General features: G+C 37.8%; 1 protein-coding gene across 3 annotated transcripts in view; it reads right to left on the reverse strand.

The window, feature by feature from the left end:
- The window catches only part of ATP10D (ATPase phospholipid transporting 10D (putative)), a 59,020-nt gene extending 34,947 nt beyond the window's left edge, over nucleotides 1-24,073 (reverse strand). The window contains exons 1-13 of one of the 3 annotated variants that reach the window (XM_085322796.1): nucleotides 23,940-24,073; nucleotides 22,533-22,621; nucleotides 21,717-21,810; nucleotides 21,386-21,636; nucleotides 17,857-18,165; nucleotides 16,971-17,165; nucleotides 10,745-10,958; nucleotides 6,452-6,537; nucleotides 5,235-5,341; nucleotides 4,327-4,458; nucleotides 3,197-3,324; nucleotides 2,798-3,050; nucleotides 1,184-1,419 (exon numbers count right to left, since the gene is read on the reverse strand). In XM_085322796.1, the coding sequence (XP_085178922.1) occupies nucleotides 1,184-1,419; nucleotides 2,798-3,050; nucleotides 3,197-3,324; nucleotides 4,327-4,458; nucleotides 5,235-5,341; nucleotides 6,452-6,537; nucleotides 10,745-10,958; nucleotides 16,971-17,165; nucleotides 17,857-18,125 (1,620 nt within the window). In that variant the 5' untranslated portion in view covers nucleotides 18,126-18,165; nucleotides 21,386-21,636; nucleotides 21,717-21,810; nucleotides 22,533-22,621; nucleotides 23,940-24,073. The remainder of the gene's footprint in view (nucleotides 1-1,183; nucleotides 1,420-2,797; nucleotides 3,051-3,196; nucleotides 3,325-4,326; nucleotides 4,459-5,234; nucleotides 5,342-6,451; nucleotides 6,538-10,744; nucleotides 10,959-16,970; nucleotides 17,166-17,856; nucleotides 18,166-21,385; nucleotides 21,637-21,716; nucleotides 21,811-22,532; nucleotides 22,622-23,939) is intronic. The other 2 variants (XM_085322795.1, XM_085322793.1) reach the window with 2 other exon arrangements.
- Nucleotides 24,074-27,754: the final 3,681 nt, after the last annotated feature.

Raw genomic sequence — 27,754 nt, forward strand, 5'->3', positions numbered from 1 at the left:
AAAGAAGTTTTTCCTCACATTCAGATGGAACTTCTTGTGTTTCAGTTTGTGTCTGCTGTCTCTTGTCCTGTTGCTGGGCACCACTGTACAAAGTCCAGCCCCATCCTCTTGACACCCTCGCTGCAGATATTTGTATACATTGATAGGATCCACTCTCAGTCTGCTCTCCTCCAGGCTAAACAGGCCCAGCTCTCACAGCCATTCCTCATGGGGCAGATGATCCAGTCCTCTGATCATCCTTGTAGCTGGATTCTCTCTAGTAGCTCTGTATCTCTTTTGTACTGGGGAACCCAGAGCTGGACACAGCACTCCAGATGACGCCTCACCAGGGCTGAGTAGARCAACAAGATCACCTCCCTCAACCTGCCGGCAACAGTCTTCCCAATACACTCCAAGATACCATTGGCTTTCTTGGCCACAAGAGCACATTGCTGGCTCATGATCAACTTGTCCTCCAGGATTCCCAGGTCTTTCTCCACTGACCTGCTTTCCAGTGTGTCAGCCCACCAGCAAACTTGCTGAGGAGGCGCTCTGTCCCTTCACCCAGGTCACCAATGAATAAGYTGAACAAGACTGGACCCAGTATTGACTCTTCAGGGACACTGCTAGCTACATTGCTAGCTACAGGCCTCCAACTAGATTTTGTGCCACTAATCGTGACTCTCTAAGCTCCGCCTTTTAGCCAGTTCTCAATCCACCTCACTATCCATTTGTCTAGCCTGCACTTCCTGAGCCTGTCTATGAGGATGTTAGGGGGAACAGTCTAAGCCCTACCTAGATACCTAATATAACCTTAAATCTCTAAAAAAAAATTCACTTAAAAATGGGTCTAAAAGATTTGTTCAGGAGAGAYAGGAGAAATAGTATTACCCTAACTGGTCTTTGTTTCCCATCTGCTTTTACATAAACAGCTTTGAACAGGTATTAACAACTTAYACTTCTATAAAGGTTCTGGCCTGTCTTTATAAACAACAAACCTCAATTTTATTTTTGTCATTCATCAAAATGTTAAAATGTTATGCTGCAAATAGGCTGTAACCAAGCAACCACTGGAGGCTCCCATTTTGATGGAAGAGAGAAAGGATTTCTTACACGACAAACATTCAGTTCAAACAGGGTAAAAGAGATTCCTTCGTGAGTTACTCCAGAAATTTAGTATTAAATTCCAGCAAATTCTACTTACAATGCGGCTGCTGAAAGCAACATGTCGTGAATGAAAAACATCACTGGCATCATCTTCCCCTCCCAATGCAGGGTTACCGCCAGGCAACTGATTGAAAGATCTTTTGCTCAAAGGTTCATTCACTGCTCTGCTCTTGTGCCCCCTCCATTTTGACATAAGGCTCAAAGAGCCACACTGACCATCAGGAAAATCCTCATCTTCTGAATCCATCTCTTGATAGGATTCCAACCTCTTTGCTATAGAAAGAGCAACAAAATTATTGTTTTATGAGCAAAAAGAACTTTTTCTAAAATGCTGTCTAGAGGCTTAGGAAACAAAACTTAGTAAGGAATTTAGTACATAGTTAGTACATACAACACACAATTTTCAAAAGACGTACAGAAATTACGGTGAAAATAGTCTGCAACCCTCTGCGCCTGTGACAACAAAAGAAAGGCTGAACTGATTCCTTGCTGTGGCCAGCAGGGTGTGCCTTTTGCTCACACAAAGCAAGCAATGCCATCTGGCAGTAAAACCAGCATAACCACAAGCAGTTTTTTAATGCACTGCTTTGATTCATGTGTCTACCTGTCAGCATCTCCTCTTTGATCTCATACAGAATACTTGTATTGCCTACCAATGAAATATCAAATGTTTGCAGTCACTAGTACTTGCACAGCACAATGGTAATACAAACTTTGTGTTTTTATCTAGTTAACAAATTAGCTAATTGAATCGAAGATTTTACAACACACTATATTTCCTCCTGTGTCTGGAGTTGTATCTTCTCCGGGCTCTCAGAAGGCTACAGATAGGCTCCCACAAGACATATATAGAAAAGATATTCTGATATGAGGTAATTCAGTGAGGCAGCCTGGATAATTCTGGTAACATTGCTTTCTGACTTCTCCGCTGACAAAGGTGCCTAAGATGTAGGTAAGAATACAAGATTTTTGTTTCATAAAGGTACTTACCTTTTGAGCCTAACCACACACTCCCGTGTATATATCCACTTGATTTCTACCTTAACATTAAAGATCTGACTTTAGGATACATTTTATTAGGGTTATTGCATTCTCAAAGGCAGCAGTGTGTTGAATTGGAGCCGTAAGGTATACTCCATAAAAGTGGTACAGGATACATGTAAGCATCTTTTGTGGTAGTGAATAGGATGTTTGAACCCCAAAACACTGGGCAAGCACTGAAACTCTAGTTTTAAAAAAATAAAATAAAAGAGAGAGAGAGAGCGCGAGAGATGACTGACTAGATGGGCAATTTTTCAATGGTCTGGCTCTGAAAACTACAAGGAGAGAAGCAAAATGTAGTAAACATGACTTTCTCCAGAGAAAACAGAGCATTTTGTTTGTGATACAAAATAATGTTGAAACTTGGCTATCAGTCCAGCAGCACCTCACATACAGAGTTCAAGTCTCTTACCATACAGCAAAAATATAAGAAGGGATACAAATAACAAGGGAAAATGAATGACTATCAGTGGGACCAGTCTGAATTCACACCTTCCATGAGTGTGTTTTGCCCCACACACCTCAAAGTCCACCTGACCCCTATGAACTTTCAGCTTCTCTGAGAACAGAGAAAGGACACATCATGCAGGCATGTTGTTTCATGTCTTACCGTTTTCCTCATGGCAATATTCCTGTCCTGCAATGCTGCACCTTCGAAAAACCATCTTATTTTCAGTGAGAGTTCCAGTCTTGTCAGAGAAGATATACTGAATCTGGCCAAGGTCTTCAGCAATGTTCAGTGCTCGACACTGAATAGTAGAGTCTGTCTTCTCATGGTAAAAATCCATGTCATTCTGGATTAAATAAATTTGTCCCAATTTGACAATTTCAATTGAAACATAGAGAGAAATTGGGATCAAGACCTACCAAAATAAAACATGAGAATTAAAYGAAATCAAGCTCCTTGACCAGTTACAAACTTGAAGCAATTCCCGTGAAGCCGAAGGGTAACTCCAAGGATATAAATAAAAACTTAATATGGCCCATGTTCAAAACAGACCAAAGTTACCTGTAATAAAATGATCATTGTCCAAAACATATTGAACCCTGCTAATGTTGGAGGAATCGATTTCCCATCTGGCTCAGGAATGTTAAAAAAGGGTATTTCCGAATACCTACTTAACCAAATTCCATGGCCTTGAAAACAAGAACAAGATAAAGTGAATCACTTTTATGTAGACTGCACTGCGGTTCAGGGTCATGGTGTTAGTTGTTCTACTCTGCAGTTACCTCTAAATCTTTAAATAATCATTTTCTCTCGAGCTTTTCCTCTAGGGAAACCCCATTTAAATTAATTAACTGCTCAATGCATTCATGAATAAATGTTTTATTGCATTCGTACCAATAGCACATCTATATAGCACCTATCAAAACTAAAGGAATACTAGTTATACTTGCCAAACACTTCAAAAAATAATTTTCAAATTTCTGGCAATGAACTGTCTCATCTCTGCTTGTCCAGGTTTCACGTAACCTGTGTAGACATATCATCAGGTTCTAATCAAACTAATCAGTTTATGGTCTGTGAAATAAATATTGGCATAGAAAAGACTCTATGTAAATCACAAGATTCGTTTACAGTAGGAAACTTAAAACTCAATGGTAAAAGCAGTTTCAGCTAACACATRTTGTGATTCCAGTGCATAAGACATGTTTATTAAGTGTAGTTTGAAGAAGTCTTTCTAAACATCTTTTAAATAGCTTTTTGATTTGCCAAAAAATTAGACTATTCAGATTTCAGTACTCAAGCTCACTTTCTAATCAACTCCTAAAATATCAAATCCTTACAACTCTACTCAAACTAAACCTCTCCCCACAATACTGCACACRTATCTCATTTTACCTGAGAATTCCTGAGAAAAATTTTGAGTTCTACCGAACAATTAATGAGGGAATAGGGAAATAAACTGCAGAAATGGGCTCCAGACCTAAGAACTTTCACCAGAAATAAACCCCTTGACTATACTGCAGATTCAACATGACAACATGAACTCAAAGCTGGCAGCATCCCCGACTGCTAGGGAATTACACAGTAAACGCAGTTTCTGTGATGAGCAGTTAAAATGAATCAGCCTCAAAATCAAACAGTAAGAATTGTAAGACGAAAGAGGGAAATAGAGTTTACAGATTCTTGCTTACCTATCGCTCCAGTTAAGCACATTAAAAGTAGAAGCAGAACACACCAAAGGATGTCAGTGTTYACTCTTCTTTCCAATTTACTGCGCTTGTAATGTGGGCCACTGTTATTCAGCAAGGCTTTGGTTTCATGTCCTGTAACCACAACACAGTTTGAAATTCTCTGCCAGCAGGCATCAGAACTAAAATATATTGCCAAAGCTCTGGGAAAATGGACATTTCTGTTAACTAGTATTTGAACASAGATTCTAAACATAAGTGAAGTAACTAACTGCTCCTACAATATATGAAGTAATTCTGTCCTAAAGAAAACAAYGAGATAAATCAAAATCTTGTTCATACATTATCTCATACTGTTAGTAAGATTCCTTCCTATAACAGCAATCATATTCTTGACATTTCTATGTTATCTTTAATATTATTTTCTACATTCTGTACTTGCATTGTAATTATCTGACTGAATATATAAAATTGGTTAGCCTTAAAATACTTGCCCTTTGATACAGAGTACCAAATAATACTCTGCCCTTTGATACGGAGTACCAAATAATAGCATTAACTTCAATTGTGGACCAGAAAGAACTCCTAAAAAAAGTCAYAGATCTCCATGTCCCTTTCAAAATTTGGATTTGTTGCTGCAGCTAACAACAGCTAAGGATCAGTTCACACTGAACAGAATTGGCCTCTCATGAATAATCAGACATATCCACTCTTTATATTTTTAAAACAGAAACAAAATTAATTCAGACATGCATTCCTAACACTTTGAGCTACCGCTGCCTTATGCTGGATTCAAGCTTGCCATCTCATGGAAAAGAAAAGATACTTCTCTTTGAATGATACTGTTTCTTAGGGCAGTAAGTTAATCTTGTTTGTGAGGAAATCTATGAAAGCCAGGRTGGTTCACTAACCTGCATATACCACAATGCCTACAACAGCTTCTGTGTTTCTTATTGTGCATCCTCGAAGCAGTAAATTCTCCTTGCTGAGGCCTACTCGTTCCTTGCTTGAATGCTCACTGAAAAGACAGCACGTTAGCTTAGTTTACTCTCCAAGTAGATAGGACTCCACCAATTACCAGTCAAACTTTGGAAAAGCATTAGACAGTGTTTTTCCCAGAGCAGCTGTTAGTCACTGGCTGCCATTCTGATGCTTCTGGTTGGACTTTTCAAAAGAATGGGGCACTTGGCACRCTGACTGCCTTTGAAAATCTAGTCATGTAAACAAATTTCCATAYGTTTACAAGTTTGGTGTTTGCTAGGTGGCGTATCAGAAGCTGGCAACACTGCTGAAATGAGCTCAGGACAAACACTGAGTCTCAAAGCAGATTACTTCTATTTGGATCGCCAACATCAGACAAATTCAAACACAACTTAGAATCCCATTTTAAAACTAYTGTGCATATGGTTACCCCCACGGCACACTTTCACTGCAGGTGAGCCCACTGTTCTCAAGGTTTTTCTCAGAGATGATTTATGTAGGTATTTGGGTTTTATCCCATATTTCTAACATATCATTGCCCWCTATGAAGAGAGTAGACAATACACCCCTCAAAATTTGAAAATGAGCCACTCCATGAAGTAGTATTTTGTTTTTCTACCACCTATAGGAAAATCATCGACTGCTGAGAATAAAAGAAATAGATGAGGAACTTAGAGCAAAARGAGTTCGGTCAAGTCAGTGAGAGTTACACAGAACAAGTCAAAGCAGGGGTGGAAGTCAATCCTTTCCATTTCCAATCCTGAGCAATGCAACTCATCAACCTAGCTGTGGTCCAGACTGAATATTAAGGATATAATTACTGTGTAGATGTCCCATGTCATTAGCAGATTTAAAATAACCATTTCAAATAAGGAATACACAAATGTAAAGCAGCTTGAACAAAGAGGTTGAAAATATTACATTTTAAAAAAAAAAGTGCTAGTGAGCTTCCCTAGCTTACAACCTGCTATTTAGAAAGCCCTTTCTGGAGCTCTGTCTGCTTGACTGCTTGACTCAGAAATGTAGTGATGCAAACTGACAAAAAAAACACCCCACATGTTGTAATTATTTTTTAAAGCGAACATTATAAGCTCTCTGAAAATTAATAMGAACACCAAAGCAAATGACAGACAYCAAACRTACTTACATAAAGCCTTGGAATCGACTGAGGTCATTRTTAGGACTTTCACATTCTATTCTACTGGAAAAATTTTCTGGATCAATTTCAGAGACCTAAAACCATAGGAAAAAAAAAAAACAGAACTCAAACCAAATGTGAAGGAACTTAGAAACTTCATAAATTCACAGGTGCAGATTATCACTAACAATTTAGCTTCAAACTCGGGAGTGACTGATCTCAGTATATCTAGAACCCAGGGTAAACCAGACTTACAGGGCATGCAAGGACTTCTCAGGAAATACCAAATCTTGGCAAATACCAGCTGTGTTGCTGATACCTTGAGAAAATGGGAGAGGAGAAAATGGTGGGAAGTGATGAAGAAGGAAGAAACATGCAGTAAGAACATTCAAAAAGCAAAGATTTCCTACAGTTTATTCATTGTAAGGGAAAAATAGACACTGAGCTCTCTGCAAATAGAACTGCTTCCAAACTGTGCTGTTTCTGATTCCATGACCTGTGCTAACACAAAGAAGTTTTTCAAGTAGAATTTTTAATTATGAACTTTACCAATACTGAAGAAATGGCTGTTATGAAAGACTAAAAGTACATGTTGTGAACGAAGAAACAGAAAAGAGCTCTTCAGTAAAGTGATGCAAACATTCTTATTAATAAAGAATGAAACCTGAAAAGAAGTAAGGAAAAAGCCAAAGGCCCTTGGTTTGGAATCACTGCTTACCAGCAATTGCAGTTGAAGTTAATGGGATATGAGTATAGTCAGGATATGTGGAAATCTAGCCTCTGGTGTAACAGAACTGTTTCCAAATTGAGTGCCTTCCACTAACTTTTTGGAAAGTCAGTTGTTCTGTTCTTTAAAGAAAAAGAACAGCCAATTTAAGGTTTCARACTCCAAGACCAAGTCTTTAACGCCCAGTCTTAATTAAAAACACCTGCTATGTAATTACAAGTCACATAGAAGATTTTATTCCCATAATTAGGTGACTCTCCTCATGAGGAGAATAACAACTGTGGGCTAAAACACAAGCCCATGAATAGAATTTGAAACTCAGAAAGCATAACATTCTATTATTAGTACACGCCTAGTCAGCTTGATAAAAAAAAATGTTGTATTTTGCTGCATTGATTTGTTGCACTGTACTAAGTCACGAACAGTCCTAGAGAGGTATCTGCAGTCTCTTTGTAAATGTAATTAACTGTGAAAGATCTTTTTCTTCACTAATCTTTTTCTTGTTTATTTGTATAGGAAATACAAAATTTCTGTAAAACATACTACAGGGCATTGACTAATACTTCTCATGCATTTTGCATTGTGCAACAATTATGCAAAAAAGAGAACAAAGAAAATAAAGATTACCCCCAAAAGGAAGCAAAACAACCAAAGCAGTCGAGTCTTCTCTTCTGCATTCTCACTAACAACCTAGCTTCAAACTTGAGAATGACTGATCTTAGCATATCTAGAACCCAGGGTAAACCAGACTTACAGGGCATGCAAGGACTTCTGGAATTATGTCTACTGTATGTCAATAAAAACAGAGATGACTAAAACTACATCCAAAAGGAAGCATCTTGGAATGGGCACTCAGCTCTTCCTAGGCCAGAAGAAATTTATAGTATAGTCCTCTTCATTTATAATCTTAATTTCTTCAGAGTAAATACTGGAAGATTTTGTCCCTTACTTCTTGAGACACTTTGCTATGGTTCCCAGAACAAAAGAGAAGCTTTTCCATAGTAGAATAAAAGCCACCTGAATTTTGTGAAAGGGTCTCTGTAGAAGTACCAAAAAGAAGGTTGAAAGGCAGATAGTAAAGATGGAAACATAATGAGATAGCTTTGGGTGATGATTTCTGCATCAGCCTCTCTCCACTGGAATGGGGAGGGAGCCAGCTTCCCAAGGCCAGGCTTGCAGTTTTGGCTGCATCACGCTTCTGACAGTCAATATAGTTTGATAATATGGCACTGGAATGGGGTGCACAGCCAAGGTGGAAGAGGAAAACTGGTAACTCTTTTTAACAACTCTGAAGAAAAGGACAGCACTTTCCCCTCTACTAGGTTTGAGGATGTTGCAGCTAGGACTGGGTTCAGTCACTGGCCACATGAGCTGCGAAGCTAACAGTGTGGTCCTGCGGCCTCTCTTTTAACACGGAAAACTCATTGCTTACAGTGACCTAGTGTTAATGGTATTTCGGCTTCACCATCCCAGTGGACTTATGCACGGTTTGGCTAACCAGATGAGGCAGAGAAGGAAAAGGAGATTAATTCTTTCTTAATGGAAAACAACTTTTGACTCTCCAGAAGGCAGTAGAGTRATGTCAATTTATTCAATATCAAAATATCCTCAGAGAGTAGATCCTCAGTTGTTTGGGGTATTTCTCTAGGAACGCCAAGATGGTTAGAGACACTGTGTTCTGTTCCTTGTTATCAGCTCTGTTACCTACGAGGTCTCTTGAGTTACCTCCCTAAAATCTTTCCTATTGTCATATAAGCACTTCAAAAAGATTATGCTATTCTAAGTCACTAGAAAATAATACTTGACTAAGGGGGTTTCAGGTCCTGTTTCGTGCTTCAATTTTGCCTGGCCTTCTCTTAAAGGAATCCCAAGGGCAAGAACAGCTGCCTCATTGACAACCTTTGCTTCCACTTGCTAAGAGTCACAAAGAAGACAATGTTCTAAGTAGGTCAGTTCTTCTTAGTCCTTTAGATATGCCTTAATTAGATTTAGTTTCTTCCTATTTTTCTGAGATACTTAAAAAAGATGGTATGCAAGTAGTCAGCTGAGCRGGCAGGTAGCCAGCTAACTACTGCAAACAGCACCACTCAGTCTGAGTTTGTGCAGATGAAGCCTCTGGTTGGACCTGAGCTGTCAGGAGGTTGGAGGTGTGTGAAGTTGATTAGGCCTCTATATTCACAATCTATCCAGTTCCAATGAGAAGACCCTAGAATTATACAAATTTTTGTCCATTTGAGGACAAAAATGAGCAGTTTTTGATGGTGAAGAAATCACCACTTTTTTAGATAGTATTACTCTTCCCAGCATTTTGGTGTTAAGTTTTCCAGAAACAGAGGAAGTGGTCTCTTTCTTGAGTGAGACCAAAATCAAACCTTGGAATCATGAATTGGTACGAGATCAGAGTCATCTCAGTGTGATAGCCTACAGAGGCATTTGAATTTTGGCTTTTCTAATGATACATATCTACATAGAGATCAAATAGGCCTTTCAACAGAAAACAGTATAACAGAAAGGAGTAAAAAAAGGATGCGTATCTCTGTAAGAGGATGACAGAGATAAGAAACATCATTCTTCACAGACATCATATCATGGCTTTAATTTTACCATACTTATAAGTATCAGAGGACTCACAGGAAGGTACTCCTCCTCACCTCCTCATCACTGCTGAAAATGCAGCGTTCTTGTGATTTTATCTCCAGAGGGACTAAATATTCTGTTCTTACAGAYAGCACCAAGTCTTCTCTGCTGTCGCATTCAGTGTGGTTTGCTTCAGCAGCAGAACTCAGTACCAAATGTGCTGAAGACTGAACAAAAGTCATTTTTTTTCTTTTGACACCATCTTCTTTGTGCCTGTCTGCAGGATTCATCTACTAGACTTACTGCTAATTGAGGTTGGTGTGTCTGGTATTAGAACAACGGCAGTTATGTCTTCAGGATCTGAAATGGCTTTTATGAATTGCTTATAAAGCTCTAATCATGTGATTTCCATGTTGGAAAAGCAAAGATTCACTGAGTTTCCACCACCACTTGCTAGGCAGAAAACTGCTGAGAGCCAGTGATGTTCAGTCTTCAAGGGAAGACGACCCAGTTAACACTGTTCACAGTAGGCTGTTGCAGAAAATCAGAAAGATTCCAAAGGTTTTAGAAATCATTGAAGGAATAGAGTTAGAGCTAAAAGTACACTTGCAATAAGAAAAAAAACAATGAAAGAAAGACTATCAGGGGCAGATCAGGTATACAGCTCTATTCTAAAAAAAAATCTAATTTCTTCCTCACGAAATTTTAAATACCATAAGCAACTTCCTGATACATACTGAGTATTTATACTGGCTTGTGTCACTTGAAATAAGGCTCTCTTATTCTGCGGTAAGTAAGCTCACAGAAGTTTCTATGATTCTATGATTCTAAATTTGCTCCAAAATAACTCCAGACACAAACTAAAACTACTTTTATCTGGTTAGTTTGCTTTCAGATGGGGATTGTTGAGCTACCAAAAACTAGGTAATCTAGAAAGCTGGGGTTGTTTTTAGTTGACCACMTGGCATGTTGACTTTCTTAATCCAACAGAAACGCACAATTATCACCTGCTCTGAATATCCTCTCACCACCTGCCTCTGCTTTAGATTGGTTTCTCCATCAAGACCTGCTGTTTCAATATAACAGATTCCATCCAGGTCAGTAGAATATAACAGCACCATGTCAGCAGGAATGATTTCATTACATGAAAGCCGGATGAAGTCCCCAACATTGACATTTTTCCAGCACTCATCCATGTATTTCTTCTCTTTTCTAAAATATATAAAAAATAATAATTAAAAAAAGCAATCTGAAAGCTCAGAAATACCCTGTACTAGAAGATAACTATACTAGTTAATCTTTGCTTTCAAGTCATAAAAAAAACTCAGGGCAAATATAATTACAAATAATCAGCTCCTGGGTCCCAGCCCTGTCTTATTGCGAATTGCATTCCAGTCATCCTCACAGAATTACTTTAGCACCATTTAAAATTCAGGCCATTTGCTTCCTGTATTTTTATTACTGCCAGAAAGAGAGTAGTGTTTTTAAAAGTGTTTCTTTGGGTGATGTTTTCTTGCAACTATACAAACAAAAACATTAAACTTTCTTCCCTTCTGATAAGGTCTTTGAAACCCAGAYGTCTGSTCTCCTGATATGATAAACACCTACCAGGAAGCAAAGAATATTCAACCATTTAACCAATACTCTCAACAAATACTTGTATTTACATGTTTTTGAAATATCTCTTCCATTATTTTTGAACATAAAGTAGCAAGACCCTACAACATGTAGAGAAGCTATTAAGAATTCAGGCCCTAARCATTCAGACTTGAAATTCTTTATTATTGTTATGAAATATCCAGTTGTGACATGTGTAAGTTTGAGCTATCTTCAATTTTCCATTTGTACCTGCTGTACTGTCCTCAGCTGTCACAAAAATTCTCCTTTTATGTAAACACAGCAGTTTATTGCAAACACAATTAGAGTGGTAAATAGGATGCAAGGTAACAAGCAATAAGAAGTGCTTCATGAGCTAGCTAGATGCACACAGCAGTAGGTACTGCAATGTGTGTGTTAGGACACACACAGATACTGCTGCAACCACTATACATGTCCGGCTGCAGCATATTTTTGGTACCAACCACAGACTAATCCTAGAGCCATAGCTTTAGGATTARAGAGAGGAACATGCATTCTCCACAGGCCTGGTTTCTCAGTCATCCAGACTGGGATATAGTCTGGGTTGTGCTGGGGCCTGCCTTCCACCTGTGCTTCCTGTCCTGGGTCTTGTCCTGGCATAGCTCAGAAGCTCACTCGCACTGGAGAGCTGGCACGCGCCTGTGTTCCACAGTATAGACACAGGCTAATAAACTAAGCAATACAGTAGTTTTATGCAGACTAGCTTTGGCATACTAACTTTAATCAAAGTACTAGTTACATAAAATGCTCCTGAAAAACACTTAAATATAAAGATACTTTCAACAACAAAGAAAACAACAGAAAAATATCTCCTATGCTATGCCTTGCACCTGTACCTTTCAGACCTGCATTATCTGATAGTACCCCTTATAAAACTCTTCTCTACAAGAAAAGGGCACAAAGACCACACAATTAACAAGTGTTTTGATACCAATTTCTCCAGTGAAGATAAAGTGAAGGTAGTTAAACTGCTTTCAATGTGCAAGCAAGGCAGAACCAGGAAACAGTAAAAGCTAATGTAAAATTAAGCCAACATAAACCACTTATCTCTTTCCTCCTCAACATGCTCATCACTAGCTTTCTAAGCAGAGAAAAAAATGGGACAATTGAAAGCATGTAAAATTTAATTAAGGCAACAGTAATGTCTATGAGAAGACAGATGGATTCAAAAACATTCCTAGAATTTACATATAATATCAATACATTCCCTTAAATTAAGGGAAAATATGAGCTGAAAAAAAGATTTCTACAACAAATTAACCAAAACAAAGCCTTAAAAGGCCTAAAAATGGAGGTAAAGAGGAAAAAGGAAAGAAGATTTGCAGAAGCAGGATGTGATTCACATACCAAAGATATGACTTAAGCTTTGACCAAACTGAGCTCAGTCTTACTTTCCCTGTGCTATTGCTTCTATATATACCTTCAAGGGTGCTCACACAGTAAAGCAACTTAGGGAGCTCAGCCAGCTGAAAAATAATAAGCTGTTTTGCTTAGAAATACCTTTCTGGTATTGGAAACTACATCAGCATAAAGTTAGGTGTAGTCCAATTTACCCTCCTAAGAAGCAAAGCGAGTCCAAAGAGAGCGTAACACCCACTGGAGCAGAACGCTCTGGTCACCCGTAACTGCCCCTTCGCCTCGCTCCTCCAGCGCKGCGGAAGGGATTTCAGCAGGGAAACTCCTCCCAGCAGGGAACTGGGYGAGATTTACTTTTACTATGTATACCTTGTATCTAGAAGAGTTGGAGAAAGAATGGAAATAGAAACGTAAGCAAGATAAAATAAGCTTAAAGAAAGGAGTAACACTACAAATGTTAYAGTGAGATCTGGACTGACAGGATGAAGGAAAAAGGAAAGAAAGAAAAAAAAAAAGAGAGAGAAAGAGAAGATTGATAAAATCTAAAGTGAAAGCTGCAGTTTTCTGCCGCTGACTTCTACAGTAATTTTTCAAAGTGGTAAAACCTTGGAATCTGCAAAACCACAGAAATATTTGGAAATAAGTGACAAAGTAACCTTTTGATTTATCCTTGAAGCAATTATTGACAACAAATTAAAAGGAGAAAAACACATATATGCACATGTATTTCTCACATCCCTAGATTTCTTCTTACCACCATGTATTGTTCTGAGAATTATGAAGACCAGCTTGTCTACACTGTCAATGTTGAGAATTGGCCCTCAACAGATGGTAAAGATTCCTCTTTAAAATCACCACCTATTTAATAAATGTGAGACAGAGTACATGGTGCTTATTTTTGTTTTTTTTATTTGCTGCAGTTGGACAACTCTAACTTTCTTTTTACAAGACTAGAGATTGGAACAGGAGTTTCTTCTGGAAAGAACTATTCTTGCTTAATTGCATAAAGAAAAATTCGATATTAAGTTATACCTGCCTTTCAAATATATACAATGTATATATATTATATATATTACATATRTATATATATTTGTTGCATACAAATGTATTTGTAAAGGATGGTAATTGTAACATATCCATATCCAACACTTCGAATGAAACAGTTGAGGCCAGTGCAAGAAGGAAGAAGGGGAAAAGGTGGTACTGGCCAGCAAAGTCACCCTCCTCCCTACTGCTGCAGCCACGGYCAGATCACGCACATGTTCTTCATCCCGTTCAGTGCCAAGTCAGCTAGCAAACTTAACAGTCTTTAGTAATAACAAAACAGGAGAATAAATGGATGTTTTCTGTCATATGCACCTTACCACAGCTTTAATGAAATGAGACAAACTATATGATTTTAAGAGATGCTTAAAAAACAGAATACTTTGTGATTCATGGTTATTTAAATAAACTCATACTGGTTTAAATGCTAACTTTTAAAAAAGACAGGAGGACTTGCAGAACTAAGGATTCAAAGTCATAGCAACAATTGCATACTTAGGTGCACATTAACACATATTTATTGATTTTTGACATGTTTTCTTATCCCACAAGGGAAAGATGAGCAGAAAAAAAAACTTAAAGAACTCTATCTTATTTTCTCCCATTTTCAAGACAGAAATAAGCTTTTCTGGAAAGAGCAACCTCAGCTTCTGTGTATTTAAGGCCAAGTACAATAATTCTGATATCAAATGGATAAATTCCAGTCTTTGACAGAAAACCCTAGAAGCTGCAAGTTGAAAACTCTGAAACTACAGGTGTTAAAGACATGTTATAAAGAAAAAGAAATGAGGGAAAAAAACAGATTTAGTAAAAAGCACAGAAAACTAGCATGTAGTTGTTTGGGTAGATTTATCAAGGGCACTGAGACTGGTATCTTTTGTCATGAAGAACAGAGCACAGTGAAACTTGTATTTATTACAATCATTAACTTTTTATAACAGCAAGGCTCACAAGAGTTCAAGAAGTGAGGACCACCAGTCTTCCTCAAAATGTTTAATGCAAATCATCTTCAGCTACCAATGGGTGGCCCACCAATTTTCAAGTATGACAGCTATTGCTTAGTTATGTTGAGATAAGAAGATCCATTATAGCAGGCACTTGTCTCAGTAGCTACGTAGATACCAATATCTAATGTGTAAGTAAAATTATGCAAAGGCAACATGCACAAGGTATACAACATGTCAAGATGAAAAAATACAGTAAAAAAAATAACTGGAAATCGCATTCAACAATATCTAGTTCTTCAGCAGATTTAGAATTGACATGAATATGCTTAAGTGAACACATGCACTGGAAGAATCATTCAAATTTCTAAGGGATTCTCACTAAACTGATTAAGAAATTCTGAACCCTAATGTTGGATTAATTACATTTAAGATAAAACAGTTCATACACAATGAACAATCATTTCTGTAACAGTAAGCTTTAATTCTCCTAAACCATGCCTTCAAATTTATTTTTAAAACTAAATTATACAAAATAAAATAATGAGGAAATTAAGAAGAAAAATAAGTTGCAAAAGCTACATATTTATAGGCACAATAAGACATTTTTGCAAATGACTAATATGGGCACTCCTTACTTCACAACATTTTTGGGGAAGGAACCAAGACAGAAAAAAAATTATAAATCACTTCTGTTTCATTAACATTGATATGAGATTGTACAAAGAGTCACTATCACAAAGAGTAATCGGGAATATATATTGTAAACTCCAGCTTTCTGCACCCAATTTTTTCAGGGTACATGACACAATTCATAGCAGAAATAATCCAGCTTCTCTCTTAAACCCTCTTCGCAGACATGAAAAAGAAACTTCTCTTTACTAATAGCTCAATTATTTTCTTGTTTTAAGCTCAATTTTTTACAGGCTGATTAAAACATTTCTGGGAAAGCTACTGCTAATATTAGGCATTTGTGTCTGAAAAAAAAAAGAAGCTATAAAAAAGCTATTTGTTTTCTCTTTGATTATAGAAAATGATAGTCCAGATTATTTCTACAGTTATGAACTAGTTCTTAAAATCATAATCATCTTACATTCAACAGAACATGTAAAAGACCAGAAACTAGAGATCACATCTGCTGAGTAACATCATAACATACTTAATAGTTATGTAGTACTAGATTGTAATCTTCCTGCTTGAGCTAGTTATGGTCAGTGTATTGCCTTCACTAGGAAAGACATGTCTTCAATAAATTTCATAAGGTCTGAGCAGTAACATACAGTACGGGTGAAGTCCTAGACTATGTTTCAAGTGCCTTTCTTTTCATTGAAGTGCCTAGCTGCCAATCTGTTCTCTCTTACAGGTGCTATTATTTGTAGTGGCTGTTATAGTAAATGAAAAGTTTTTTTTCAAATACGCTTGTTTCCGTGTGACTACAAAGCATCCAAGACAGGAAAAGTGACTTCTGTTTATCCTTTACAGCTGCATTTTACAGACTTTGAGTGAATCTTAAAACAGCTTTTTAAATAGGCATAGATGAAAAAAAGGGATGTGGGCAGCACCAATACGCTTTTTGCCAGTTAATTTAAAATGTGATCTGTTTGCTTTCCTGCTTTTTAATTATTTGTGCATAATAGCTGCCCTATCAGCAAACCTGCAGTTCAGTACTGTGGAACAGACACTAACATCTGTACCAAACTATGTGATACATTCAAATGAAAATAACCTTATTTTGTTTGGCAAAATTTTATTTCATGATGAGCACATCCTGATAGCATTAACGAGTTTCACTAATATAAAATGACAGATTAGTAACCCTTGGGTTTCTATGACCCCCTACAGCGATTTTTAACTAAAAATGTGCCTCCAAAACAAATAATCTGTCTGTACAAAAAAATGAACTAGTCAAACTATCTTGGTTAATAAAGTACAAACTCATGCATCAATACTCTTGCTTCAACTACAGAATAAATTATTTCTGTGAAGTTTACACTAATGTGGTATCTATTTAACTAAACTGGTCATCAAGACTCAACTGGGCAAGTCCCTGAGTAACCTGATCTAATTAGACCTGCTTTGAGCAGGGCTGCACTAGATGACCTCCAGAGGCTCCTTCCAACCAAAATTATTCTGTGATTCTATGACTATTCAAAAAGTAAACCAGAAGATTTTTCAATAGCTTTTCCAGATATGCTCATAATCACTTTAATAATAGTAARTGAAAAAGATGGTTGTCCCTTACCTGCTATACACTTTGGTTAGTAAGTTGTTTATCTGTTTATCCATTTTATATTTTGAGTAATCCTCCAGACCATCCTTCACTGCAATAATTGTCAGTACTACCACCAGAGGTAGCATTGTAATTTCTTTCTGGAAGGCTTCCACCATAGGAACCCAGTTTAAAACTACTAAAAACAGGAAATATAAGTTGGCAACTCTGAAACAAAGAACAAACATTAAGAGTTAGCTATGCTAGCAGAGAATCACCCTCATTACCCCCACTCAATGCTATATAGAGATCTAAGTTGACAGTAATTCATCTCTTCTCCACTCCATTTACAATTTAAGAACAAAGTATCTAAGTTCTGATTTCAGTCTCTAGTCAAAATACACTTGGCTGGAATGTTGTTGAATATGCATGATCAGAAGATGCAGAAACAGATTTTTCTGTGTTTCCAGCCCTCCCATCTGGGTTACATACATTTACCAGCGAGGCTTTCGTGAATGTGAACTCTCTCAAATTTCGAGGACTTTTAACCTGAATTATATTATCTCCTGTGGAAGGTAACTTATTTTCAAGGAGCTACCCTGCTACTTTCCTGTATAACTTTCCAAATCAGCAGTCCTCCAAGCAGAAGGAGGATGAAAAAAATGGCCAGAGTTAGAAGTGACAGAAGGGGAGGAACACCTTAATAACCSCAAGAGTGGAATGGAGGGCAATGACACAATCTATGAAGAAAAGATACTCAAGAGATCCTGGCCAAATAATGAATCTTTTCAGAAGTGATAGGCAGGTCAGGAAAGAAGAATATTTTTTTTTTAAATTCATCTATATATTAACACATATATTTATATAAAAGGATTCCAATTCAGAAGAATTTCACATTCAAAATACAACAGCTCATTACCTGTGAAATTGTTCAAATAAATTCCRTGGTATAAAATTCAATACAGTATACTTAGTAGTCCGTATTCTGTTGTTCATGTACAGCTTTGATACCTTTTCATACTCTTCCTTAAAATGTCCCAAACAAGGTATAACTATCCTATGTTTGCCGATGATTTTTGATGATTGATAGCACTTGTTACTTGAATTGCTGCTGTTGCTACCTTCTCTGCCTTCTGTAGATACCAGTCGCTGCCAACAGTATCGGGCCCAGCGGATAGGATCTGCCATTCTGCCTAAAAGGTTTTGTAACTCAAGGAGYGTCCTGTATCTAGAAACATGTCAAAATAAGGCAAGTTATGCAATAGTCTATAAAAGCTTTTTAACTAAAAAGTTAAAGTTACACTTTTGAAGACACCTAGGAAAAAATCATTTACATGCTTTGATTTGAAAAAAGAACAGATAGTCAATACCTTATGTGAGGTTGGGAACTTCTGCTTCAGTGGTCTATTGGTCTYTATGTAAGTTGAATTTATCTGAATTGATTACTCTGTTTAAAATGCACAGTATTTTTGTCAATGCTTTATCAAAGAAAACAAATTGGACTCCAATATTCTCTGCTATTGATTACAGACTTGATTTTTTTTTCCCAATAGAGAGCTTTCATTTTGCTATTTTATAATACCAGAGGTATAACAATACTATAACAATATAGTTTAAATCTGTACTGATCTCTGTAGTTGTAAGTACTACAGCATGCATCATAGCAGCACTTGAGACTTGAGAAATCCAAATGAGAACGTTACGCGGGGTTATAGAATGACTGCTAAAGTAAATGATATTGGGCAATTTTACTTAGAAAATTAGGTCTGGATAAAGATGTCTGTCTACTGCAAGAGAATACACTTTTATACACACTTTTATATTAACCATGAGGTGAGGCATCCTTCAATCTTTCAAAAAATTCCTATTTAGGCAATAAACTGCTCAATTCTTTTTACAGCTCTCAATAGTCAGTATGCTGTATCACAGTAATGCCTTACACTGATTTATGCCTCTAAAGTCTAAAAGGTTCTGTAAAGTCTACAGCAAAACTGATAATCCACTCCAACAGTTAAGAACTGCTCTGGKACTGCAGTACTGCTTCTTGCACCTATCATAAGATTTGTTCTTACAAGCGAATTAAAAAAAAAAAATATGCTAAAAGAATATATGCCACAACTAGTCTCTCTAGTTTCATGTTTCTATTAAGCTCCCAATTCTGGTAGATGTTCCTGTGGGCGTGCAGCAGAATTTCCATCTATCCTCAGGTGTCTCAGAGATTTGGCCCTTGTGTCTTAAGAATGCTACATTAGACAACGATAATTTTGCCTTTATTTGTATTATTTTTCTTCTGCTAAAGCCTGAACTGTCTTTCAGCAATCTAACTTTCCCAAAGCAACAATAAAGACCACAAACTGCATTCCCCAAAACACTGACACATCACTCAAGATTCAGACCACCATCTATCCTGACTTACCTGAGTTTTGGTTCTTTTTCTACCACATTAGTTCTATTTCTATATCAATACATACAGTAATACCTCATGCAAACTGCCTGCACTACGTTCCCTTGTGCTGTAGTATGGTGAACCAAGCTGCTAATTCTGCAGAAGGCATCRTTCTGGAAGGAGTCCTTATCTCAGTCCTTGCTGACAATTGATGGCCTTTATTAAACCTGTCAGTCAGCAGTACAGCAAGAGGCATCTACGTACAGCYTCACAACACAGGCAAGGCACCATCAATGAACAGCACTAAGTAGCTTTCACGGTCAAAAAACCCTCTTACTACTGAATCAGAAAAGTCATGAGAATTCTTGTCAGCTGCGGGAAGAGAGAGAAAATCCACAGCAACATTCCTCCTCTATTCACCTYATCTAAGTTCTAGGAATCTATTCAGGAATTTATATTTTCCTAAAGGAAGTTAAAAGTTCATAGGTACAGGTGATACTCTATTTAGCAGAACACTCACTATAGTCAGAAAAGCACTTTTAGGCACATGAACCATTCTTTAATATAAGCTCAAAACTATATGAATTTTTTTAAATGAATAGTTGATACCCTTGATAGTACTTCTTCCAAGGAGAGAGCATCCTATATTTATTTAAAACTATATAGCTTGTTTGAGCCCCAAATCATTTCATCAGTGCAGCTACTACTGGTTGGGATTACTTTCTTTCCATCTGGTCTCTTACTAACTGCATATACTATAGCAAAATATCAGTAAAATTTGCACATTTGGTTGACTCACATATAGTAGGCAAGTCCTATGCCAAGTTACACTACTATTCTATGTCCCATTTTCAGATTGACATATTCTGCCAAATATTTGGTCGTACACCGCCCCCCCCCATTCTCTTTTAACAAAATCAATCTAAAGTTATGAGATATCCCTGCAACAGTCTTTCAATATACCAGATTTACAAAAATTAATTCAGGAGAATTCGATCACTCCCAACATCTCCTTAATCCACAAACAGCTAATGAGAGATCCGAATGGACAATTAATACTAAGTTGCTTGATACTTACTAAAATGTTTTGCAAATAAAATTTTTAAAGTACCTTTTTCTTAACTGACTTGCTTCATGATCTAYTGTCTTTCAAAATGTTTTATTTTTCATACAAAAAAGGCATTTACTTTCTCATTCATAATCTTTTCATTCACTTCATTTTCAGTTAACTCTTTCAGATGTAGAAGGAAGGGGAAATTTTGAGGAGTTAGTAATACAACAAATATTTAAGAAATCAAATGGCTTTATAACAAATATTGAGGAAAAAATAACAGCCCTTTTCCATTCCTGTGAAAGCGACAAAACTCTCCCAAATCTGTAACTACTCTTAGGTTAAAATGTAAAGACAATATCTGTACGTAAAGTCTTCAATTATAATAAACCATTATGTGTAACCAATAATTATTTCAAGTCTAGTAATAGCTTCCAAGTTAGATACTTCCGAGATCAGATTTGGAGCTATGGTTTTGTTAGAGATAATAGTGTTTGCTTTCATAAGCCCATCAAATGTAAGCAGCTGATACAGGTGATTTATGAGACCAGAGCAAGAAGCAAAAAGTAAAGTAAAGTGCCARCGTTCAAAGGGTTTACATGGCAGATCCTATTTACTCAATGAAAATTATACAGGCAAAATACTCTATGCAACTAAAGCACCTTTAAAAGTTTAAGTGTAATGTTATCAGTAACATACTTYCTCATCCTCCTTCAGAGAAACAGAGCTTAAAGAGGATTCCTTCCAAACAAGAAACCTCAGACTCAGTTGTGTGCAACAMATTTCAGCCACTATCTCCAGCATTTTATTGTARTAACTTTTAAAGAAACTCCTAAAGTGACTTTGTACACAAAAGATAWCTAAAGCACTACCACCACCACCAGGCCACAYTGGAAACACTATGAGGGGAAACAAGTAACCTTCTATGGTCAAAAAAGAGAATAGGATAATAAATCCAATGGGAAAAAAGAAATCTGGATCGGGTACTTTTTCCACAAAACAYTGACTCACCTGGGATTTGACTGAACTGCTTTACAAATGATTTTTTTTAAATCATTTGCATCTCCATTTTAAAGTATGACTTAAAAGCTTTCAAACTTCAGAAATCTCTTTTGCATTTCTTCCCTCTTTTAATTGTTTTTCTTCTTCTTCCTCATTGAAGTGGGGACATAAAGTAAAGAGCACCTTCTCCTTGGTTAGTTAGCAAGAGGTAAAAAGGAGATTCCTCAATTTCATGTTAGATATTCAGAAGGATGATGTTGCTGAAGATCAAACAAAAACAAAGTTTTAAACAGTTTTTCTAAGAAAAACCTTTTCTTAAAACATTATTTTTATCTCTTACCTTGTCATGTCATTTTTCATTGTGCATTGTTGAGCCCTCCAGCTCAACCTGAATTCGAAGCAGTAATGCAAAAAGGCAGATGTTCCTTTAAATACTGGCGAAAGACCCACAAAAAGACAGTGAGTTACTTTTAAAGATATGTAAAGAGAAAGCTTAACTCTGAAGCAGTATTAAAAAAAGAGTATGTTTTAAAAAATGAATAGAAAAATATTCTTATACTTGAAAACAGGAATCCTAAATGATCAGATTCTAAGTTGGAGGAAATGCCACATAAGCTAAGTTCTACTCTCATTTTCACACTMTGCAGTCAGAGAGCACTACCCAACATTGATAAATAACTACACTTATTCAGAGTTATTCCTTACATGCCAGAACGGCAAGTTTTTGTAGCCCGTGCAATAATGTCACATTATTATGATGAAATACGGAAGAGAAYTGTCTGACATTGGGCATATTTGCTTTCTCTATACCTCATTTCCCTCATGTCCTTATTACTTCTTCCTACAAAGCACTTTGAGACATCCTAATGGAAAACTAGAAAGACTAGATAAGGTTAGCATGCAACAGGTGTTTGTGAAATCCTTGCAAAAGCAAGGAACATCAGTGTCATTTTTACCATCGGACAGATCCACACTATACAGTATCCATATCTGACCATCCCACACCACTATAATAAGAATTCTTTAACAACTCTCCCCTGTGGGTCTGCTGTGAAGTTCTTTTAAATGGTGCAAGTCCTGAAAGAAGCTCACTAAAAACACTCTCTTATATGTACCACTCATGGCAAAAATTTGCTTCTCTTTTCCCACCWCTTACCTTCCTCTGCCTCATGTAAACTTCTTCAACTCTCAGTTCTGTGAAGTTTCAGCTTCGTACCTGCTTGCAAGCCTTAGCTCTCAGCTTTCCTGCAGGGAGACTGAGCTGAGACCAACAACTCTTGAGTTCCAATCATAWTATTCCGCAGCTTTTGGCAAATCACTGACCTCACCTGTACCGGATTATTTTCCAGAGACTACCTAGATAATTTAGTCAATATCTGTAGTGCTTTGGAACTGTACCTTACTATTACGTTGTTGTTGTTGTTTGCTTGCATATCATATGAAGTGCCCTACCATCTACCCTGGCTTCTCTTGACCACTTCCTCCCTTCTCCTGACAACATCATTCTTCTGCTGCWATCTCCAAAAAAAATTAGCCCTCATTCTTCTTTCAGAAAGTTCTTTGGTATATACACCCAGTAAATGATATCCCAACAAGAATGGTCCTGAGATCTTTTTTGCCCATGCRGGTATATGGTGCTTGTTTCTATCCTGCAGGCACAGGCTTTAGACATCAGGTACAGGAGRCCATTTGGGTCCTCTAGGTCTGTTTCCAGTTATCAATTACTGGCAAACAGAAATGTAATCAGTAAAATTTCATTATCTTACCTGAAAATTTTCTACATAATCTTAAAGGGAAGAGACTCAGATAATGCCATCTCCCTAGCAGCACTTTCCTTAAATCCCTTCCTGCGAATACTTCTGGATGTTTCATCAGTCTGAGGTTCTGGGATGACCAAAGAAGACAAAAAATGCCAAGGAGGAAGGAGCTGACACTACACAAAAAGCTATGGATAAGCAGATCAGCATTTATTCATGCAAAGTCCCACTTAAACCTCTTATGTAGCCAGTGTTACCACATAGACTCACTTGCACTTGTGTCACTACCTTACAACATTGGTATACTGTCAAAACTATACAGGCTAAATGTTAAAAATGCCTTCTAATCAACTTCAAAAATTCAGAAGCAATTACGTAAYTGATAAGTCTGAAGGACCCGTGACCTAAAGATTAATTTACACTCTGAAAAACGAACAGTTCTCTTCTCCTACGGCTTGCTATTTTCTCTGCAGCACACAGTTTCATAAGGTTGTAACAAGTCTTTGCACAGAGCCACCTTAACATGCCAAAMAGATCTCAGTAAGAGGCTTGTCCTGCCAATTTGTGGGGCAAACAGCCAACAACCTGCAGCAATCGAAATTTCAGTTTTAAGAGGAATATGTGGTTGCTTCCAAGTCAGAGATTTACATGTCCATGAAGGGGGTGCTAAGTACTCTTGGATTAAGAGAAGAAGGCAGATGTAACCATGACAAGTGCAAGGCTATGGCAATATCTTGCCGTCCTACCTACAAAGACAGATTTAGCATGACGGACACTGAAAGCCTGCAAGCCTTGAAATGTCTTACCTTGGCAAGCGACTTTTCTTGGTTGTGAGGAAGTTAAACCAATCATCAGAAGCTCCTCACAGCTGAAAAGCAATCAGCAGGRGTCATTAAAACCCAAGAAGCACCAAGGCCCTGACACACGGTCAATGACAAGGTAATTTAATGGTAAACTGTATATGCAGTAGTGCCAACTAACGTGCYACAGTGTGGGAGCAGCACATAAAAGTACAAACAATCTCCTCCACAYAGGTGAAGTTATTTACAATACTGATCATACTCAGTATCTACAGAAACAGCTGAATCATATGCTAACCAATTCTAGGTTTAAAAGTCAGAACTGAATCATGTATTTCAGTCACAGACAAACAGTTTCAAAACAAAACTGAATGACTACTGAAAAGCTAYGGTTTGCGCAAACCTTTTATACCTTCTTGTCTATCTTGCTTCATCAGAAATTCTCTCCTGTATGCCCTGTTTTCACTGCGTGTACCAGGTCAGCCTCTCAAAAGTAGAAAACAAAATCTTTCAGAAAAAGGTTTTGAAAAGAAAATCACACTCTTTTGTAACTGTCTTTTCTCACAAATGTACCTTAAACTGATTGTCATGCAGCATTTAATCACTACAGATATTTCCATATGTGTAAAAAACACACTGCTCATTTCACAGTAAGACTAAGGTGTAAGCTATGTTAGAAAAGATATGCTGGTGTTCATATATAAAGGGATATAAAGGGATGTGACTTTTGCATTCTGTGTAGGCTCTATACAGTGAATATAATTATTTCAATTGCTTACTTTGCTTCTCATGCTACRGTAAGCAATTTTAGAGGAAACGGATCCATATTGGCAGTACTGCTATTTTTTAAATACGCTGATTTCTTTAAGGGGCCAAAACTCTGTCATGCAGACAAGACCAAAGATACTCATCCAAACATACGCAGGAAATGGCTGTTATAGCAAGAAACTGTACTTGACTTCACAAAATCCTACAGTAGGTCTCTGACCAGTGACTTGCCCTGCTCTTCTTGATGCCTGTTCTAAGACATCTACACTAACAGCGCTTCAGGAGTTGTAATCATTCTCAATGCATCCAGAGAGCCTTTCACTTCTAACGCTTGAGGATTTTTAAAAGGGTTTGGGGAAGGGGGTTATACATACGGTTACAAAGAGTGCAACTTCAAATCCAAAAAATCCTCTGCAGCTCACTTTCAATGAATACTAGATTTGACTGTATTTACTAAGACTTTCCGATTTTAAATAGATTTTTCAGTCAATAGGGAAAGTCAGAGATATCAACGACACAGTTGTGAGCTTTATGTGAGCTAGTTAACCTAGACATTAACAGCAGTGAAGCCACAAGAGTACAGACTCCCATGAAGGGCTCCAAACACTTAGGTAGACTTACTGGCTCATATCAAGGCCTGCAACAGYGCAGCTTCCCTGCTTTTTGGCCAACCAGTTTAAACCTACCTCAAGCATATTGCAATCATATGTACCAAAAGCTTATCTTAAACATGAGCAGCTTTCCTATTTTTAAGAAACTGCTTCAAGAGCTGTGATGTGCCCACACATTTCAAAGGGATGGTAATGCTACAGATGACAGCACCTTAACTGTCAGTGCTAATTATTTCACTGTGGTTCACTTTCAGGGCATGTCTGTTSTGTTGATTCAGTGTATTTTGTTATWCGTTCAGCAACAACTGCTGTTTATAAAGCCTTCTTCCTTTCTACCAGTGAAGCATCTGCCTTGTCTGTCCAGCTGCAAATGACAATGCTATTAAAAAAAAAAATAAATGCTATGCATGAAGTTTGGCTATTTGCAGTTTGCTGCTTCCTCAGCATTTTAAGATTGAGGTTTGTGCAATGTTAAGACCCTTCAGAAAGGCAGTTCTGAGAGTCAGAATCAAACTAAGGAGCTCTTTGGTTCTTCAAGTTTCAGTCTCATGAAACCCTTTGTGTCAGCTCCATTTATTTTGGTATCACTGCTTCCCATACTTGCCTTACTTATCTTTCCTCTCACTATCTTTTTACTTCTCCTCCTCCAGTACTGTTTATTAGATTTTCATCTAAAATTAGCCTCAGATCATGCAGACTTTACTCAATGTTACATGACACTGATTTCAACTGTCAGCTATCCAAGTCAGAAGTTGTATATTGTTTCTTTACCTGGAACACACAAAAATATTTTCATTTCACTAGTCTGACAGCAGAAGTTAAGTCAGTTTTATATCCATATTGAGAAGTATATCAGTACATACTGATGGTTTCTGGGTTTATGTAGGCTAGATGGGGCTTTTTACAGTCAGAACAGAAACCACAACTAGAAGCGACAGAGGTGGTCATCAGGCACAATACTGTTCAAYAGAATTTAAGGCAAGAGTGAAAATAATTTTCCAACACTGCAGTGAATTTCTAACAATCCTGACTCTTATATTACATCAGGAATACATTCAAACGTTTGCCATGGAACAGTAAAACTTGTCTACTGCTCAAGAGTATTTTTGACAAGAATAACCTGTGAATCCACTTTAACTACCACTACAAGGCTACTGCAACACTTTAAAACATGCCTCTTGAGAGGGTAATTTCCTACAGCAACTCACAGCTCATCTACAAATGTGTAGCTTTAAAAGTCTTCCTAATAAAAATGAAACCAAAAGACAGAGGAGCCTAAAACAGAATGCAAGGGCTTAAGAATGCCCAAATCGTGATGCTAACAACTTTACCAACATTTAAGACTCTGAAGATGCAGCTCCCTGAGCAGCTGAACCAATCTAACAGCTGATGCTAAAAGAAGAAAGGTCCTGCTCTTGGCTTTGTCCCCTCCTTTGTAATGGTTCTGGTACTTCCTGAACTTGCGCTAAAGCTCATTCAAYTCCCTGATCCAGAAGACCTTTCGCWAACCCAACAACAACAAAATTACTAGGTGTACACCTGATGCAGCTTACAGCTGTAAAAGYACTCGAGTTGGCACTGGGAGATGGGAAAGGAAYGTCAGATTAGAGTGCGTCTTTTGGGTAGGGCACTCAGTCCTGATTCTGGCCTAACTTTCATTAGGAAAAAAAAATCAGCTGTGGATATGGCCTTTGAAATCCAGACCATCCGCAGCTGTGGCAGTTAACAAAGAACGTGATCCCTGTCTGCACACCCTTGTTTCTGCTCCTGTAACAGCACCTATCCACGGGCTGAGTGTAAAGATTCAGCCTAAAACAAAGGCTTGGCACTTTGGGGGACGTGTAAAGTTTTTAAGAGAATTAAATTCCTGTCTCTTGTTCAGAGACTTCCACCCTGATGTTGGGGAATTCACCTCGCGCCTCTCTGCTCCAATCCAKCCCCTGTGGAAATCGGGATAACACTGTTACCTCATAGTGATGATTCGAAGGCAAATATCTTTCTAAACAATAGGCTTCTCAACGCAAGTACCTTTTAAGTATTACTTTAGTAAGAAAATAGCAATAACGTTGATGTGAAAAGTACGTTCTTCCTCAGCAGCTGCTCCTCTGACAGAGCCACCATTTCCCTTTAGGAACTCTGATTTTCCTTTCACGCCCTTGCAAACGCTTTTTCATTTCTAAGCCTGGYAATTATTATTGTGGCCTAACGCGGCACCACCGCGCACACACGCGCGCCCTGCGGTACCTTCCGGAGGCCTCAGGGATCTCACCGCGGCTTCCTACGGGCCCAGGGCAACTCGCTCGCCCCCCGCGCCGCCCGCTGCGGAGCAGGCCGAGGCTCGCCCCCTTCCCTCCGCCACGGCCGCGGGCTGTTAAYGCGTCCCACACGCCGGTTTCTGGAGCCACGGAGGGGTCTGTTGTCCCGGACAAGCAGCCTGCGCCG

Source organism: Rhea americana, unplaced genomic scaffold (assembly GCF_003343005.1).
Source record: "Rhea americana isolate MKP2758 unplaced genomic scaffold, rheAme1 scaffold_8, whole genome shotgun sequence".
NCBI classification, from domain to species: Eukaryota; Metazoa; Chordata; class Aves; order Rheiformes; family Rheidae; genus Rhea; species Rhea americana.